Source organism: Python bivittatus, unplaced genomic scaffold (assembly GCF_059951505.1).
Source record: "Python bivittatus isolate LINGU-HERP-01145 unplaced genomic scaffold, Pbiv_v1 ctg000570_np1212, whole genome shotgun sequence".
Classification (NCBI taxonomy): Eukaryota; Metazoa; Chordata; class Lepidosauria; order Squamata; family Pythonidae; genus Python; species Python bivittatus.
The window spans coordinates 22935950-22953790 of NW_028277097.1; the positions used below are offsets into that span (position 1 = coordinate 22935950).

Genomic DNA, 17841 nt, shown 5'->3' on the forward strand with positions numbered 1-17841 from the left:
TGTCCAGACGATGCACCAGCCAACGTAAGTTAGCTCCCTGCATCTGTTGTTGCAGTCTGTTACTTGAAAAGCCTCATCAGCAAAATGTGGCTTTCAGGCAACCAGAAGGTTTCCACCCCAAGCCAAATCCCATAATGGATTTGCTGGTTCTTGAATTGCCAACTATCTTCCGCAGGAATTGTCTTCCGCCATTTCTGGAGGCTCTTGGTGCTTGGCCTCCTTGTCTGGAAGCACTGAATGTTCTGTCTGTCAGCGAAACTGATCTATTCTTCCCAAGCAAACAATCCCGGTGCTTTAATGCGCTCCTAAGTCCTGGGTCTCCATCCAGCCAACAGCAACGGGAACAAGAGCAACAGGATTCTGCTGCGTCCCAGAGAGGCTAATGCTGAACGTTCTGAGACCCACCACAGAGACCGTTCTTCTGTATCTGAAGCAAGCTTGGCGAAGTAGAAAGCATCTGTTGTCCGCGTGCTAGTTTCTACCAAACGCAAAGAGCTTTTGCTTCACCATTAGCAGTGGCACCTGGGGCCACCTGGAGTTGCTGCTGAGCTGGATAACCTTAGACAGGTAAAATATGAATAACCAAACCAACGAAGCCAGTGAGTGCAACTTTTGAAAACGGAGACCGCAAGCACTGTTGATATGCTTAGAACTTTATTAGCGGGGAGTCTGGGCTAGAAATAAATGAAATTTCTAAAACCTTCATTATGGTGATGGGGAGTTTTCTGACACACACCCCTTCAGTCTTGGTGCCCCTCCTAAAGGAGGGAAGGAAGAACATGGCCATGGAAGGCAGGAGGTGTCCTGGCGGAGCCAAGCCCTAGCCAAGGAAAGTGAGCTCCTGACCGGCAGACACCGTGTGGGGAGAAGCTGACAGTCCAATCTCTGGCTACCGAAAACCCAAACAAAACCGGAAGGTGGGAGTGAAGAGAGACTAACCCTTAGCTTATTTATTTACTTAAATGTCCCAAAGAAAAGTGCAACACCGCAATTTATAACTAGGCTGCCCACGACTGTTCAACCTTCTGGCTGGCAGGAATGGGGCAAAAAGAACCAGGGCCCTTTGGAAAACACCAAAATTATATTTAAAAAACCAAGGAACAGACAAGAACTCTGTTCTTCTTGTGACTCTGACCCTTTGCCTGAGCTAAGTACTGCTTTTAAGTCAGAAGAAGCTTCCAGGGTCCAAAATATTTTTCTTAAAAAAATGGCACACTTTTGTGCTTTTGACAATCTATAAAGTCCTCAAACCTATACAAAAATTCAGAGAAAGCTGCCATGGGGGCTGAAAGGGGAGCTGTCTGGTTAGCACTCCCTATAAGGAAGAAAATAAAACAGTCTTCAGAACATGCAGAAACCACTGTTTGGCTCTATTACATTTACAAATACATACATAAATATATTACATAAAACAGCAAATCAGGAAGAGTCACAAACAAGGGGAGTGGCTGCCGATTCTTCCCATAGGGTGTCTGGGCCGAGCTCTCCCGGGGGGCTCTTCTTCCCTCCCCAGTCGATGTTCTCCAGTGGAGGGCAGGAGGCCGAGAAAGACATGGGCTGCTACGCCTGCCTGCCTCCCTTCCCTTCCCTTCCTCTGGGCCAAAGCTTAGTTTGTCCAGTACGGAGATGTTCCGTAGGCATTCTTAGCCTGAGACTTCTGCTGCAGGGCGCTTGGCTGACTGCGCTGACCAGATCCACCCTGCAGAGAAACACGGGGACAAGGTGTTAGTGCCGTGCGCCCCCCAACTGCCCCTGGGCCTTTTGAAAGCGAGATGATGCGCTGATGTTCTCTCTCAAGAATGCCTTCAGGTCCCCCGCGATTCCTCAGGTTGACCGCAGAAGTCATGCGTGACGCTAGGCATCTTGTAGGGTGCATTTTCAGTTCATGTGGAGCATCATCCTGTGCCATTAAGGGGGCACCCTGAAACCTATCCAGTTCTTCCTTGTGGGGAAGGTGGCTGCTCTCACTGAAGATGTCCTGACAGCACTAGCGTTCCCTGGAGCAACGTTGGACCACGCTAGACAATTGGAAGATCTGTGCCCAGCTGCTCCAGGCAGGCACATCACACTTGGATTGGGGGGGGGGATCACTCTGGCGCTCCAGAAAACCCCAAGCATGTTATTCTTCTGCCACGTACCCCCTCCTCCTACAGTCCTTTTGGTCTCTGATCGTAATAAAGATTCAACTGATTGACCCTCCTCCTAGAAACATAGCATACAGCCACCTAGGTCTACACGCACCCTTGTGGCCAAAATCTGATGGAGTGACCTGTCCTCAAAACGTGCTGAGTCACCATTTAAGGAGCATTCTTCTGCACGGGCACCCATGTGTTTAGACTGTAAGGTGCTTGGGGAGGGTGGTTCAGCTCTTAATTGTTTTCCCTGTGAGCTACCTCCCTACTCCAAGGGACCACATGCTGCTCTTAGCCACTAAAACATGGTCCCTTCCACTGAGCAGCAAAAGAGCAGGACATTCATGGGGAAGGTGCTTGAGGTCACTGCGAGACTTGAGCCGGTCAGCCTCTTCTCTCTCTCTCCCTCCCTCACAAATGCCCTGACCTTATCTTTGGAAGGGGGAGAAAAAGCTCCCTGTCCGCCCGTGATTGCACTGCAGCAGCCACGGGATGGAAAGGCCGTTCTCACGCCCCAACCACAAAGAGCGTTTTTCCGATGCCTGGGCTTTCCTGCAGATACCAGCTCTGTTTGTATAGCGTCGCCTCCTTAGCAGCCTGTGACACGCAGGCAATTTCAGAAAAATAAGGTCCGATGTATATTTGTGCAAGATTCAAGGACATTCTGCCAAATTACAAAAAAGACGACAGTTGAAGAACAGATCCCTCTGACATTTTCAGAACACAGTCCGATATACAGATGCACCGCTAGTTCCGATAAATGGGGCTTACTCCCAAGTAAATGAGAATAGGATTGCCACTCCAGAAAGGTGGAAAAATCTGCCAAATATTGTGATGTGATGCATGTAAGTATAAATGAAATCAAGTTCATTTCAACCTTTTCCCCCCTAGTTGTTCCATTAAAAATAAATGCTCAATTTCTTACATGGCTTGGGGGGAAAGAGTTCATTAAAAACAAAAAAGAGTAGAATGGAAACGGATAAGTAAGAATTGACATTTTTCTAAACAGACCTGGGATTTTCAATGGCATGTCCCAGATGCCCTGGATCACACACCCTCCTGGGTTCAGAAGTGACTTTTGGTTTCAGAAGTACTGGTTAAGAGAGTTCCCATTAACCTGTACAGAGTTTGTCATTTTCCAAACGTTTCAGAGACACATGCCTCCCCAGGAGATGGAGAACGGGTCCTTCTCTCTATTTGCAGATGGGGAGCTGATGGTGGCAGTACCATCTCTAAGTGAACTGAGAGAAGAACGGGGGGGATCTTCTTCACAGGCGGCCTGTGGTAAAAACCTGTGATTCCCTGTCTCCTGAGCTAAGGGCAAACACTAGAATAATTTTAGGTTGCATTTTCTCCCAAACCCAGAGCAGGTGGTTTCTGAGTTTTCCAAAATTACAGTTCTTACTCCTTGCCATAACCTATGATTTGACCCCTTTACCCATTTTGACCAGAAAAAAAATCAGAGCTAAAAACGTACCCAACGTAGAGACGACAAAGATGGGTTCAGCGACTCACCTGCCCGTCCTGCTGAAGGTGATGATGCAGCACCTGGGAATGGGGCTGCTGGTGGGCAGGCAAGATATGGAGGAATGGCGCTGGAGCATAGCCAGGAGCAGCACCCGGGTTCAGGGGCCCCGTGGAGCCGAGGGCCGATGGCAGGCTGAACGGGGGCGGAGTCCCAGCGTGGAATCCCTGCTTGTCGAAAGTCTGGACAAAGGAGGAAGAGGCGGAACACAAGTCAAAACACGCACCCTTTTCAAAAGCAAGGGGCTTGTGCTGCTGCTGGAAGGGGGGAGATTTCCCTCCACCGAGCTCTCTGAAGGCCAGAACTGGGCTTAAGAGCAGGACAATTCTCCCAGGGAAATCCTTCCAAGAAGGTACATGATGCCAACTTTGTTCTCAGTTTTGGGCTGGGCGAAAAGCCTGCTACTAGCCCTGACAGGACCTTGGTTACAGTTTTATCTGATTCACTAATTTCAAAGCTTTGTTGTCACTGTCACTCGCTGAATATTTATACGTATTGAAGAATGGTGATGCCATAGAAGCAGTGGAAGGAAAAACCCAGAGGGCAGCATTAGCACCTGTGGGGCTGGAGAAAAAACAGCTACTCAGAGTCTCAGAGGTTTCCAGGGCAGGAAGCCCAGAGAAGTCCACTTCAGGTCAGGACAGGCCGCCACCTGGTCCTCTGCTTAGAAAGCCCATAAGAGACTGAGGTGGGATGTCAAAATGCCACCATGACAGGGTGTGGCCAAAAAGATCAAGATGGTGGCTGTGACGATGCAGATAAAAAGCAGGCAGAGCGTCAATCATACCTCCGAAGCTGCCATCTTGACTTTTTTGACCCCAACCTCCCCAGGGACACCCCTGATGACAAAGCCAAACAGGAAACAAGTCTGGGCACGAAGGTGCTGAACTCACCTGAGCTTTGTTGTAGACAGAGCCACTGATATCAGGCACACCTGTGTTACTTGAGGTCACAGAAACACCTGGGGCGGGGGGAACAGAGAGGGGGGCAGTCAGGCACGCAGACAGCCGGCGGGCAAGAGCACTTCTCCTTGCTGGATCTCCACATCTTTGAAGAGTGAGGAGCAACAGTGTTCTTTCAACCTTACGCTGCTCTGACACGCTCCAAGCGCTGCTTCCCCTCTGCTGGAAGAGCCACACGGGCCCCTGAGCGCAGCACTGCCGGCCCCTCCCTTCATCTCTTAAGAAAATAAGCTGCATTTCTTTCTTCTGGAGAGAATTTTAAATATATTACTCCTGCAATTGATACCCTGCCTTTTCGTCCACAGAGTACTCAAACCTAACTGCAGTGTAAAAATACAAAGTGGGAAAGAAGCCCAATTCTTAAAAAGACGGCCGTTCTCTCCACGCTAGATTGGTGCAAGTGGGTATTTGCACCACCTGCTGTTTTTTTTAAAAATTATTTATCACATTTTATGTGACTAAGATGCCACCCAACTCTGGACAGCTCACAGCATAACGGCAGAGTAACCAGTATGCAATCAAAATAGAATAGAAAACATCCGGTCAGCCCAGAGCCGGGGAGAAGAGGCAGGTCTTCAAGGCCCTCCAGGACGCCATCAAGGTGGGAGCTACCCAATCTCAGGGGGAATCTCATTTTGGAGGGCAGGAAACTGAGAAAGTGCATCTCCTGGGTCCCACTAGATCAGGGTTCCTCAACCTTGGCAACTTTAATTCCCCAGGCTGGCTGGGGAATTCTGGGAGTTGAAGTCCACCCGCCTTAAAGTTGCCAAGGTTGAGGAACCTTGCACTAGATGACACTGTTGAATAGAAGGGGCCCAGAGCACACATCCTGTCAGTCCAGACCGGCTGAGCAGACACCACTGGAGACAGATGAAAAAATGCTATGCGACTCCCTCTACAGATATTTAAGCAGCCAAAAAAAAAAAAAGACCAAGTAAAACCTGTACACAGCAAGTCCATAAATGATTGCAAAAAGAAATGGAAAATTTCGGCTGCACCCCATAATGCAACTACGCCCGTGTGGTTTCTTTGTTCCACCTACATCTTCCCACCTCACCAAAATTGTTAAGCCCGTTCTCCAGCCTCCCAAAATGAATTTCCCGGGAACCTCTTCCTTCCAAAAGGAGAACAGGGGGGTGTCTTGTGTGAGATGAGACAACTGCCCAGCCCAGGTGGAAAACACCCCCTTCCTCTTCCTGCCAAGGCGACGTCCCAGCCAGGGTCTCCTGAAGTGCAACGGCCCTGCCCGGCCATCCCAAAGGCTCTGCTGGTTGCTCCTGGCTGCTCCGCAGGAGGCAGGGCTCCTCCATCTTGGCAGCCACAAAGACAGAGCCCAGAAGCAGTGGGGCTCAGAGGGGAAAGCCAGAAGAGGTGGAAGAGACAGTTTGCAAGCCTTCCTAATGCCACACGGGCCACCTGAGACATTCGACGGGGAGGCGTTACGAAAGCCCTTGTCCCCAGGACACCTCTAGTACTGCGCCTCTAGAGCAATTCAGAGCACCATGCCAAAGTATTACTGAGGGGAGTGCTTCTCAGCACTCCCCCACCTCCTGAAGCGAGAGGGGAGGCAGCCAGGAAGGGGAGAAAGCTCCTCCAGGCACCTCTTTTGCTGCCTCGACTGCTCAGCAGACCAGCCTCTGAAGGTCGTTAAGTCTCTCCTTGAGCGGACTGGTGGCTCTGGCCCTCGGTGTGGAGAGTTTTATGGCTGCCTATCAAAAGATGGGAAGCCACGAGCAACGTTTAATTGCAAGGCCCGCACATCCAGAGCTGCTGTTCCACACTCCCCAAAGAGGCCCCAGGGGAAAAGGGCACCCCCAAATTACCTTTCCCTGCTCCACTGCCAGATGACTTGCTTTGTGCTTGAGAGGCAGCAACGTACGGCCCTTTGCTGTAGTCTCCCGCTGCAGCACCCTGGGTGAGATCATCATAACCTGAGGGGTGAACAAGAAGGACCACATTCATGGCTGCTGCCACAGACTGCAGCTGCACACCAAGCAGAGCAGCTAGGAAGCGTAGGAGTGTCAGAAATGTACATTCTGCAGCTATAAATGATAATAACTATTATTATATTGACACCAAACTTGAAAGCTAGGCATGGCACAGAAGTAAAGGAATATCAATGAACGGAAATACACAAAATGGGCGTAAGCAAACCTAGGTAGCTCAGCTCTAAAGGAAGAGCAGGATATCAAACAAGTATTTACAATAACAAGAGTAAATAAACTAGACTACGTAAAAAGTTGTCAAGAATTTGTAACTAATTAAACCAGGTCACGTTAAACAGTACACACATTAAACAAGACACGATCTAAAAGTCAGAGAAGCTTGTCATCTAGCCCAAATCCCCACAGACAGAGCTTTAAAAGATGTTTTAAGCCCAGGTTTCAAAAGCAGAAAGTCTCCCCTGCCCCCCCCCCCCCCCCGGCAAGGAGGTAAGAGGAAGCTGACTGCAAAACTGGGAGCTGAAAAGTTGAAAAGAGGACTCACCCTTCTGAGCTGAGCTTGCTTAAAAAAGAACAAGGCATGAGCAGTCCCCCTTTAACTACTTTTGTTGCTGAACCAGCACAGAGGGCCAAGTTAAGGACTTCTGGAGACAACCTGGACTGGTCTAGCTTTCCTGGCAACCACGCAGAAGCGCTCTGCTGCTGCCTCTTGCCAAAGGTTTTGGAGATTTCCTGGCTCCAACCAGGGTCATCTTTCTCAAGATAAGCTAGGCAAGGAGGTCCTTCCAGGGAAAGCGTAAAACTAAGAACCATCTAAAAAGTACCCCAATGGACTGTTCCAAAAACAGGAGTCTTTTGAGATACATCTTATGTGTGTGTGTGAGAAAAGGATTACCTGCAGGGCAGTTTAATATGACAACAGAACTACAATAAAACAAACCTTAAAACACTGTTAAAATAGTTAAAGCCATTGAAAAGTGCAGGTAAACAAAGAAGTTTTGAGCCCCCTCCTAAATGAAGAAGGGGGCTTGGTTCAGCTCCAAGGGCAGCCTGTTCCATAACAGGGGCTCAGCCCTGGAGAAAGCAGAATCAGCTGCAGATGTCAGATTTTTCCCCTCTTGGGTCTTGCAAAAGCTGCCCCTCTGAAGATCTAAGGATCGGTCTGTCTGGAAGGAAGTGGTCCTCTAAGTGGCTCAGTTGTAAGCGGGACAGCAGAATAGTCACTCCTCCCCTTCTGCAAGAGCCCACCAAGTGCTACAGAGGAGCCTCTTGCAAGGCTGTTAGGAGAGGAGAGCTGGGGAAGTTGGAGAGAAAATGCTCCTGTCGCACCAAATGGACCCCAAATCTTTGTGCGACAGTCAGAGAATGTGTGTGAGATACCAATGCAAATCCTTTTGCATCCTCCTCCTGTGTTGATTTGATTTATATGCCGCCTTTCATTCAGGGGCTCAAGGCAACATACATAGTGCTTTGGCCTCCAATTTTCCCCACAACAACCCTGTAGGGAGGTTTGGCTGGGAGAAGGGGGCTGGCCAAAGTCATTCTATGGCTGAGGGAAGACTAGAACCCAAGTCTCCTTGCTCATAGTCCAACACCTTAACTAAGCAACGTTTCCTTCACTCTCCTTCGAGTTTCCCTCCTGGCTCCCATCTATTTTGCCCAGTGACGACATTCCAGTTGAAGCAGCCCACAATCCAGAATCTGAAGTGCCCCCTTGCACTGGGAACATTTCTGCCCACAGAGTTACCCCACAAGACCCCAGGGCTGTTTAGTGCCTGTCTATTCAGAAGCATTTCACCCCGTCCTTCTGGAACCCAGGCATTCTAAGGCAAATCCAGCTGAATACGCAGCTGCCCCTCTTCAGCCAAGTTAATCCAGGAGGGCAGACCTCTGCTCTCCTCCCCCTACAAGAAGAGCACCAACACAGAGGCAAACCAGAGAGTGAGAAGTCTATAGCACTTCGCTGTGTTTTCCACAGTCCAGATTCCTGGAGCAGGAGGAAGAGCTTTGCCTACTCCTGAGGCCCAGAGAGCCAGGTTTGCAATGGTCCCTTCAGCCCTGCCCAAATATGGCCCTCCTGCTGCCCCAAGACATGACAGGCCCCTGGCAGAGTCATTACCTGCTCCATAACTGTGCTGGCCGTAGCCGCTGGCCTGCTGGAAGGGTGTGGAAGCAGCGTTCAAGGTGACGCTGTGCTGCTTGGCCGATGCTGGAGGAACCTGAATGAAGGTAAAGGGAGGCAAGTCAGCAGTAGAGGACCAAGAGTGGCAGCAACTGTGTGCGCGTGTGTGTCATTGGGAGCCCTTCTTCTCACAAGAGGCTCAGACACACAGCTAAGAACCAAATGGTGGAGATACCACAAAACACACACACTAAGCAGCCCATGTTCAGAGTCAGGAAAAACTGTGAGCTTGCTGATGTGTCCTTTTCTCTGAGGCTTTGACCCATCTTCCTACACCTAATGAGGTTGCTTCTGAGAAGCAGATGCATGACTCCCATCCAGGTGAGTGCTTGATCTGTTCACAGGTGAGAGCCATCTGGACACCTGGGCAGTGAAACTGCATATCAACTCTGTCCTCCCAAGACTGTGCACACAAGTCTCTCCTAATTCCACTATACTTAGTGTCCTGCATGGGAACACTTATCTTCAATGTTCACAAAATTTAATGTTAAAGAGCTTGTAAAGATCCTGCAAAGCCCACTCAGTCTTTCTCATTTCCAATTAATTTGGAGGGTCAACTAAGCATCCACTGTTGCACTTTCAGAGAAAGGCAGATATTTTGTCAACTTGTACAACCCACAGAGGAAGTTGTGGGTGAACAATTACAATGTTTAAGGATGACCAATACTCTTGGTCTAGTGATAAGTCCAGTGGTATGTAGGAAATTGTAGAATAAGGGCATACATTGTTCCCTTAGCAAAGTAACAATGACATGAATTGAAATCATACCTGCAGAAATTTTGAAAAGCTTAAAAAACCCTGAGATTAAAACAACAGAAACTTCAACAGCAGAAACTTCATCATGTAGAGTCGTTACAAAGCTTGTATTTCACAAACCAATTTAGTATTAACGGGCAACATAAACATAGGCATGTCATGTATACAAAGTCTAAAAGGACACAGCTTTTGACCCTTACAGATAGTCTACTGATTAAATAAATTTATGGGGAAGAGTGCTTCCGTAGACTGAATCCCCCCTTTGCCTCTGGCATGTAACCTTCTGCCCCAGTGCCAGTTACAGCTCCAGGATGAGTGGGAGGTTAAAAGCTCTACTTACAGCACACTCAACCATAACTCCTGACTAATTATGAAGAAGGGGGCCCTGCTGCTTGCTTCCCAGGACCATCTTGCACGCACAGTTCACATTTTCTAGCATATTTGAACCAACCAGAAAAAAAAATGCACTCATAAGTATCTCCCCACCCCACCCCATTTATACTCTGGAATGCCAGATTCAGTAGAATTGGCTGACAGCATGAAACCCCTGAACTTAAGTGTCCCCACAGCAGCACTTCTTGATTCTTATGCTCAGGAGATGGAGGTCCAATCTCAAGCATAATCCACACACAGACTATCCCAAAAGAGAACTGTGTGGCCTGATTCTTCACACAGTTCCAGTAAGTTCCCTTTCTCAAGTCACCCTGCCATTAAGGTGTCCCTTTCCCCATTCCATGCTCCCACAGCAACCCCCCAAGAGGCATCCCTCACAGGATCCACGTGAGTCAGGCCCAACAGTTATGGAAGAATGCCCAACTACAGTTTGGTACGTGAGACTTACAAACATGGTGGGACCGTACTGAAAAGCACTGGGAACCCCGGGCACACCAGCGTAATATGGTAACCCAGTGTAGCTGTACCCAGGCGGCAATGTGGGGTTGAGGAAGGGTTGCTGAGCTGTATGATGTGCTTGCGTCTGGTTCTGCTGAGCCGGTGCAAGCGTGGTTGCAGGTGCGGGTGAAGCTGAATCTCCACGGCCAAATTTTGTGACATCACCTAGACAGGAAGAAGTAAGTAACAAAAACGTGGGTCAGGACAGACATTAAGACTACAGTGATTTCTCTTCATGGGGATTGAGCATATTGGGCTTTGAGCCACAATCTTGCTTAGAAGTATTATTAATCATCTCCAGTGCTTTCATCATTTGAGCCATCAAGCGCCTTCTGACTGCTGGCTAGTCCAGCCTGTGATACTTGTGACTGCCCGAAGGAACATGTCCCTGTCTTTCTCAGCTGCCCAACAAGTTGATTCCTGCCTGCTCTGCTGAGGCTCTACACTTTGGAAAATTCAACAGAAGGATGTGTAAAACAAGACCAGTTCAGAAGAGGGCTTAGTTCCAGACTACTGACAGCCTGGTGTTTTCCAGAAGTTCACTGGTCAAGGCACATTGATTACAATGGGAGGCACACACCATTCATTCACCCAGAGTGAGAGAAGAGAGTATGAAAGACCATCCCAATCTGTTCCTAAGTCAGTGATCTGGGCATGCCTTCACTCCTGTGGTAGCAGCCTCTACAAGAATCTAGTTTTTCTCAAGTTGAGCGAGGCTCCTGGGGATCGTATCAATATGACCATGAGTTTTTTCTCTTCTAGGGGACTGACAGAAAAGATATAAAAAGTGATGGACTCCCCACTGCTGTAACCATATCAATGCAACAGTTAAGCAAGAGACTGTGGCATGGACACGGGAGGCCCACAGCAATACTCAAACACTTCCTCACCTGAGTAAGGGTTGTTAGCAAGGGCTCCCTCTCTGCCCGTCAAGGTTGCTGGAGCAGGGAATGTAATTCCATAGTAATCCTAGAAAAAGGAAAGCATCAGAACAATTTATTTCTAAAACCAGATTGCAATGAAACCAGCTAACAGCTCTCTGGGTAGTCACATACCCACGCAATCAGCAAAAAGTAGCAGCAGCAAACATGAATTTAGATGGTGGTATCGTCCAGACCTTTCATTAATTTTATTTTAATGAAACTGGCTGCTTCGGTCCAACATAGGAGCCATTTCTACGTACATGGTCAAAATTTGGTCACTACTTCCTTGCCCATATTTGGAGCAAACTTTTTCTCTTTCAGTTTTGGGTCTGTTTTGTTTTCGGTATCTCAGCCTGACTCTTCAGTCCAACTTTTGAATTTCTGAGAGAGAATGGAAAAAAGGGCCCAGGGCTGAGCAGATACAAATGCACAGGAATTAATGCTGCAAAGTATTTAATGGATAATGACTCACTTGGTAACATTTTTTTTTTAAAAAGAAACCATTTAACAAAGGGGGGAAATGACGTGTGCTGGAAGTGAACCAAGAAAGTCCAGTGTTAATAGCATGTGGTATGAGTTATTAAAAGATGGCAACTTTTATTGGAAGAAAATGATTGATCTTTATACTCAAGCTGCAGATCTTGTGATCAGGCAATTTTGTTTGAGCGAAAAAGATTTGCTATTGTTTTCCTCGGGTGGTGGAACTATTATTATTATTGTTGGTCACACAGTCAGCCAGATGTTTAGACTGGATCTGGCACTTTTTATCCTCCTATCGAGTCCTTCCCAAGGACCTGGGATAGGCAGATGTGGTTGTTTGATGGTGTTAAAGGTATCCTCGCAGGATGGAAGCTGTTCCTAGTAAAGCTGCCTTTTGCAATGGACTGATGATGATGATGATGATGAATCCTACAGTCCTGGAAGTTCTGAACTCAGGTTCTGCCATTTGTCCCATCTGAATTCATCCAGTGGGAAAGGGGCTGCCTCTGGCTTAGTTTAGCACAGCCTGAAAGTTATATAGCGAAATCTATATCGAAGCTAAGAAAAATGCTTTAGAAGAAAAACTCCTCTCGGACATCCTGATAATGAAATTCTGCAACCAGACTACCTATGCACGTGCTAGAAAAAGGAAATTTATCAGCTCGGTCAGAAATTGACGCACTGTGATGTTCTCCCTTAGGAATGTGGCTGGTTCACATCCCTGCAGATGCTACTCAATCCAATTTCATTCTTCAACTGATTTTTTTCTCCTTTCCCTCTATAAACAGTTTATACGCTATTTTTGTAATTTTGCTGGGATATGAACTTGGACCTGATGCTTCAACACGAGGCAGGTTTGAAAGCTACGTGCGCTGTTAAGCCAAGCAAAGGATGGGATAGAGCTCCTGCACACTCAGATCACGAGTTACACCCAGGATGCACTTTTTAAAATTAGTTTAATTGGTTAAGGTTTTATCCCCCAACAATTTGCTATTAAGAGATGCATGGGCAAAATGGGGGAGAGAGTGGGGCACTGAAAATTGGCCCTGGAGCAAAGTAATAACTGACATGGGGAGACTCTGTCAGAAGCTGCAGCTAGGCTATTGCAAGGAAGGGAAGGGGGTTGACCTCCCTTGCTTTCAGACTGCAGCCTGACCAGGGAAGCCGAGGCAAGGGTTAGGGTGGACCCCAACAAAAACTTTTGCTCTTTGGTGCCAAGTCAATCACTGGGGGAAAAAAAATGAAGAACTGTTTCAATAGGGCTTTTAGCCAGGATACAGTATTAAAAGGCCTGCTGTTGCCGCAGTAAAGCTGTGCTACCCTTTCCAGACTTCTCATCGTTCATGGTCGGCTTCTGGACTGCTTGATGGGACTGAGGCTGGGGAACCCTTCTTTGGAGTTGTTCTCATCCTTCCTGTTGGGCTGTGTCCATAAGATGGTGCTCGGAAATTATTCTTTAAGATGTAGGCAGTTGTACCTGTGGCGTCTCACCATCTTCCCCCATACTGTTCCACAGCTTCAGGTTGACCCCTTTCCCCCACTTGGAGAGCACACTTGGTGATGACATTCAACTCTATTCCTCCTTATCTTATCCTTCAGGAAGCAATTCATACCCTTGACCATTCCCTATTTTTAAAAGAATCCATTTGGGCCCACAGAGTGTGTCTTTATAACAGTGCTTGAAACACCATTGTTTGAGCTAGTGCTAGCGGAAAGTTTGAGAACATTAAAAAATGAACCGTTTATACTGCTGCTGACTTAAAAGCCCACCCAAGGCTTTAGTAAGACCGAAACATACCACATATACAAATGAAAGCAACTATTAACTATATGTCTGATCAATCTAGCACACAGTAGGCGAGTCCCTGGCAGCCAGAAGCCACATGGCAAGTTAGGTGGCCTCCCAGAGGCTGCAGGAAGGGGAATCAAAGGTCAAACATGGCTAAAGTCTATTTTGTTCTTTAGTTACCCCTAAACCCACAAAAGGAACCACTCTGGGAGCTACAGAAGGGGTGTCAGGAGCAAAGGATATTCAGTCTGATCTACTTATAGACTGGATAAATATATTGGACAATGGCCATCCTCCTACCAGAGACCAAATACAGCTAGCCGTGTTGTTAGGAAAGTGTATTAAAAATCCATAACTCCATCAGTTGGCCCCCCAATTAAAGGAAATACATGTGCCTCTTTGGTTTGCAAGACTTAAGTGCTGATCTGCATGCAATGTATCTTACAGCCTGTGACAGCAGTCTTAGCTCACTGCCCTACTGTAGTTGGCACTGGGGGTATTTGGGGTGGAAGGAGTGGGTAGGGAGTATCATTTCCAGAGGTGCAAGAAGAAAAGGAGAGCTGAAATCAGCGGCAAGAATCGAAGGACCACCACCACATAAAAAGTTGCATCACGGGTAAAAACTCTGCAGAAGTAGAAACTGGAAAGTGAAAATGAAACCAAGGGAATTCCGGACGAAAATGATGAAAAGAAACACGGGTTATAAAATGCATGGAGAAGGATGGAAAACCATAACATTTCTCTGCTGGACCACAGAGTGGGTTCATCATATAATCCACAGCAATGGCTGCATCAGACACTGTCATGTCAGCCACACCAACTTATGTGCGCACTGAGCTTCTCTGCCTGGTGCTATTGCTGTCTGCTCAAGTCACAGCACTCAACTGCAACTTTCTGAAACTCCAACAGCAAAGATTTAATCGGCACAGCGTGGAGCTGCTGAAAGGAATGAGCATGAAGCTTCCTCAGGAATGTCTAAGGAAGATTCCAACTTCCAATTTTCCTACAACAGTTCTAGAAATACATCAGCCACAAATTGCCATGAAAACAATCCTCGAAATGCTTCACGGATTCTTGAATATCTTAAGTGATGATTGTCTGGAGAACGCTTGGGAGGCCAAGCTACGAAACAGGTCAGTCCCTTCTTTTCAATATGGGCATCTCTGTAGTAGGGTAGGCAGAAAGGTGAGGATCCAGGTGGTGAGGAAAGGTAATTCAGGGAGATTTTGCAATGGCTCCCTTACTATGGTTAACATCATCCTCTCCTGTTGTGTTTTTATAGTTTTTTATTTTTATTTATTTATATATTAAATTTGTCACCGCCCATCTCATTAGAAAATGACTCTGGGTGGTTTACAGAAAAGAGAAATATTAATTAAAAATACCATATGACAATTTAACAATTTATCCTAATAAATAGTAAGTATCTTCCAAGATAATTGAGGGTAACTAAAAATTATTAGGCTCAGGAAACGTCATCAGGGTGCCAGCCGCCCCCAGGGTTGGTTAAAACACTTCTTGCCCCACACAAGCTGGCAGAACCAGGTCTTTAATTCTTTCCGGAAGGCCGGGAGGGTACGGGCCTGGCACACCTCTGGGGGGAAAATGTTCCAAAGGGCGGAGCAACGGCAGAGAAGGCTCTCCTCTGGGGCCCTGCCAGCCAACATTCTCTTCCTGACGCGGCCCGCAACATGCCCTCTCTGCCTGACCAGGTGGGATGGGTTGATGTGATGGGGGTGAGACAGTCCCTCAGGTAGCCTGGACCCATGCCATGTAGGGCTGATAACCAACACCTTGAATTGGACCCAGAAGCAAACTGGGATCCAATGCAGCTCCCGCAGCAAAGGTGTGGCGCGTGCCATCCTTGGGGCACCCAAGATCCTTGGGGAGCCCAATATTTATAGTTTTAATTATTGTTTTATATGTATTTATGGGTTTTTTAATTGAGTGTTGTACACTGACCAGAGTCACTTTTTTGTGAGATGGGTGGCTATATAAATATGATAAATCAATAAATAAAATAATTATTTCTCTCAAACCCTACTATTCTGTGATTCTAGGTTTCTCAACATGTTGCATGCACAAGCTGAAAACATTCAGAGGTGCCTCGAAGGAGAAAAAATGACACTGGGAAAAAGTAAAAAAAAATGGAAATACAAGCTGGGATTGAAGAAATACTTCCTCAGTATCAGAAATTTCCTTGAAGAGAATGGACTTGATACATGCACTCAGGAGATTGTAAGAAATGAAATGCAGATGGATTTCATGTATATTGACAGACTGACAAAGAGAATGAAGAACTAAAGCACATTTTAATTTGGAACAATTAAAGCTGCAGGGTGAAGCAAGGAGCATAAAGATTCAATCTTGAACCAACTTGCATCCACTGTACATTAAATAATTTTGCATGTGTGTATTTATGTATTTATGTATTTATGTATTTATGTATTTATGTATTTATCATGCTATGTTTTATAATAAAAGTGTTTTTTAAAAGAAACTATACAGGACTCAAGGCAGATTTTATTCCAACTATTTGTCTCTGAGACTCATCATCACTTTGCCTTTTGTAAAATGGATTTTGGAACAGAAAGTTGGGTTCAATATTCACTTTGTGGTTTAAAGTTTGGCCCCTCCACTGGATTTAGGTTCTTAGAAACATCACTTTGTTTTTCCAGTGTGGCACAGTGGTAGAAGTGCTGGGAGGCCCACATTCAAGTCTATCCTCTGCCAGGGAGAAACATAAGAAGACTTTGGCCCAGCCGGTAACTTTTAACCTGAGGAAACTCTGGACAAGAGAGTGCTATGTAAGCTGTCCTGAGCTCCTGCAGGAAAGGCAGGATATAAATCTACCTTTGGAAAAATAAGTCTACTGGGACTCACAGCCATTTTGCAATGCTAAAACTCTCCCAGTAGGCCACGGAGAATTATTTGCTAAGACTGCCACAACACCCCCTTAGGAATCTAAATATACCGATTCCCCTCTCAAAATAAGGTTGGGGACTATATCACGCTAGAAACTAGGGCTGCGCATTGCTTTAGCTTTGATGGGGAAATGCTCAGGAAATGTAGGGGTATGAACACAGCACTTGTTTGTGCCCTTTAAAAGTTGTGCAGCTGCTTTAATGAGCTGGACGTGGGTGGTCCACCCATGTTCCAAAGTCCATCTTCCCAAATTATTCCACGGCTGTGCACAGCTGCACTAGAAACCCTAGATTAAATTCTGCAAGCCATCTGACCAGGGATTCAGGCCTCTCAATGATTTCTATGAAAGGGAAGGTGCGTAAGTGGAAAGGCATTCCCAGGGGTGTGCAGGCCACTGGCCTGCCTTCCTATTCTGCTGTTTTCCACATTGGTTGGACTTCAACTCCCTAGCCCAACTGGGGCACCTGGCTGGAGAAGGCTGATCTGAGGCTTTCAGTGCATTCAGCGCATTTCACATTGACTGAAATCTCGGATGCCAGCCAAATTTTAAAATTATTTGCTTTCACGGTCCAAAGACATACTCTACACCAGTGTTTCTCAACCGTGGCCACTTTAAGATGAGTGGACTTCAACTCCCAGAATTCCCTAGCCACGCTAAGGAATTCTGGGAGTTGAAGTCCACTCATCTTAAAGTGGCCATGGTTGAGAAACCCTGCTTTACAGTAACTAAGGCTTCCAAAGAATCTGCAAGGACACATCCATGTAAAACATGTTACATTAACTAAAGGGGAAATTACTAATTTGTGAAGAATGCTGGCAAGTTTTTAATGTGAGTGAAGGGGCTATAAGCAAAACAACTATTCTAGTTTGGCTGCAGTCAGTTTTAATACTGATCCTCAACTAGTTCATAAGACCATTCAAATATTTGTTCCAAAAGAAGCTTACTATCAAAGCTGGATTATATAAATTATTAAAAAAACAGATTTGGATATCAGTGATTTCATAACAACATGAAACAGACTTTATAGCACTGCACCTAGTAGAAAGCAGCAACAAATCAACATAGAACTTCATGGGTTATAGAGAAAGGCACCCATTACCAATGAGGAATCTTATTTCTTATGATTTCACAAAGAACTGATGAAGAAATCTCAAAAGAATAATGCTTCTGCCAATGATCCAAGAACGTCCTTCTCTATCAGTTCTCCAGATTGAAAACTACCTAAAGCAATCCTGCTTCAGACCAGATCTGGATCTAACAGGGGATCAGGCAGCTCTCCATTTCCTGGTGGTTTTTAGCAAGAAACAAACCATCTAGATGTGCAGGATTGGG

The 17841-nt window shown here is 46.5% G+C and overlaps 2 protein-coding genes across 4 annotated transcripts in view; one reads left to right on the forward strand and one right to left on the reverse strand.

Annotated features, from left to right (window-relative positions):
* Positions 1–641: 641 nt before the first annotated feature.
* The window catches only part of UBAP2 (ubiquitin associated protein 2), a 93498-nt gene continuing 76298 nt past the window's right edge, over positions 642–17841 (reverse strand). For all 3 annotated transcript variants that reach the window (XM_088152712.1, XM_088152711.1, XM_088152713.1), the window contains 7 exons: positions 11282–11360; positions 10342–10556; positions 8682–8781; positions 6443–6550; positions 4551–4618; positions 3648–3839; positions 642–1699 (listed from right to left, as the gene is read on the reverse strand). In XM_088152712.1, the coding sequence (XP_088008838.1) occupies positions 1607–1699; positions 3648–3839; positions 4551–4618; positions 6443–6550; positions 8682–8781; positions 10342–10556; positions 11282–11360 (855 nt within the window). In that variant the 3' untranslated portion in view covers positions 642–1606. The remainder of the gene's footprint in view (positions 1700–3647; positions 3840–4550; positions 4619–6442; positions 6551–8681; positions 8782–10341; positions 10557–11281; positions 11361–17841) is intronic.
* On the forward strand, positions 14093–15887 carry LOC148214340 (interferon type A1/A2-like). The gene is made up of 2 exons (XM_088152989.1): positions 14093–14716; positions 15644–15887. The coding sequence occupies exons 1-2, from the start codon at positions 14367–14369 to the stop codon at positions 15885–15887; spliced, it is 594 nt and encodes a 197-aa protein (XP_088009115.1). The 5' UTR covers positions 14093–14366.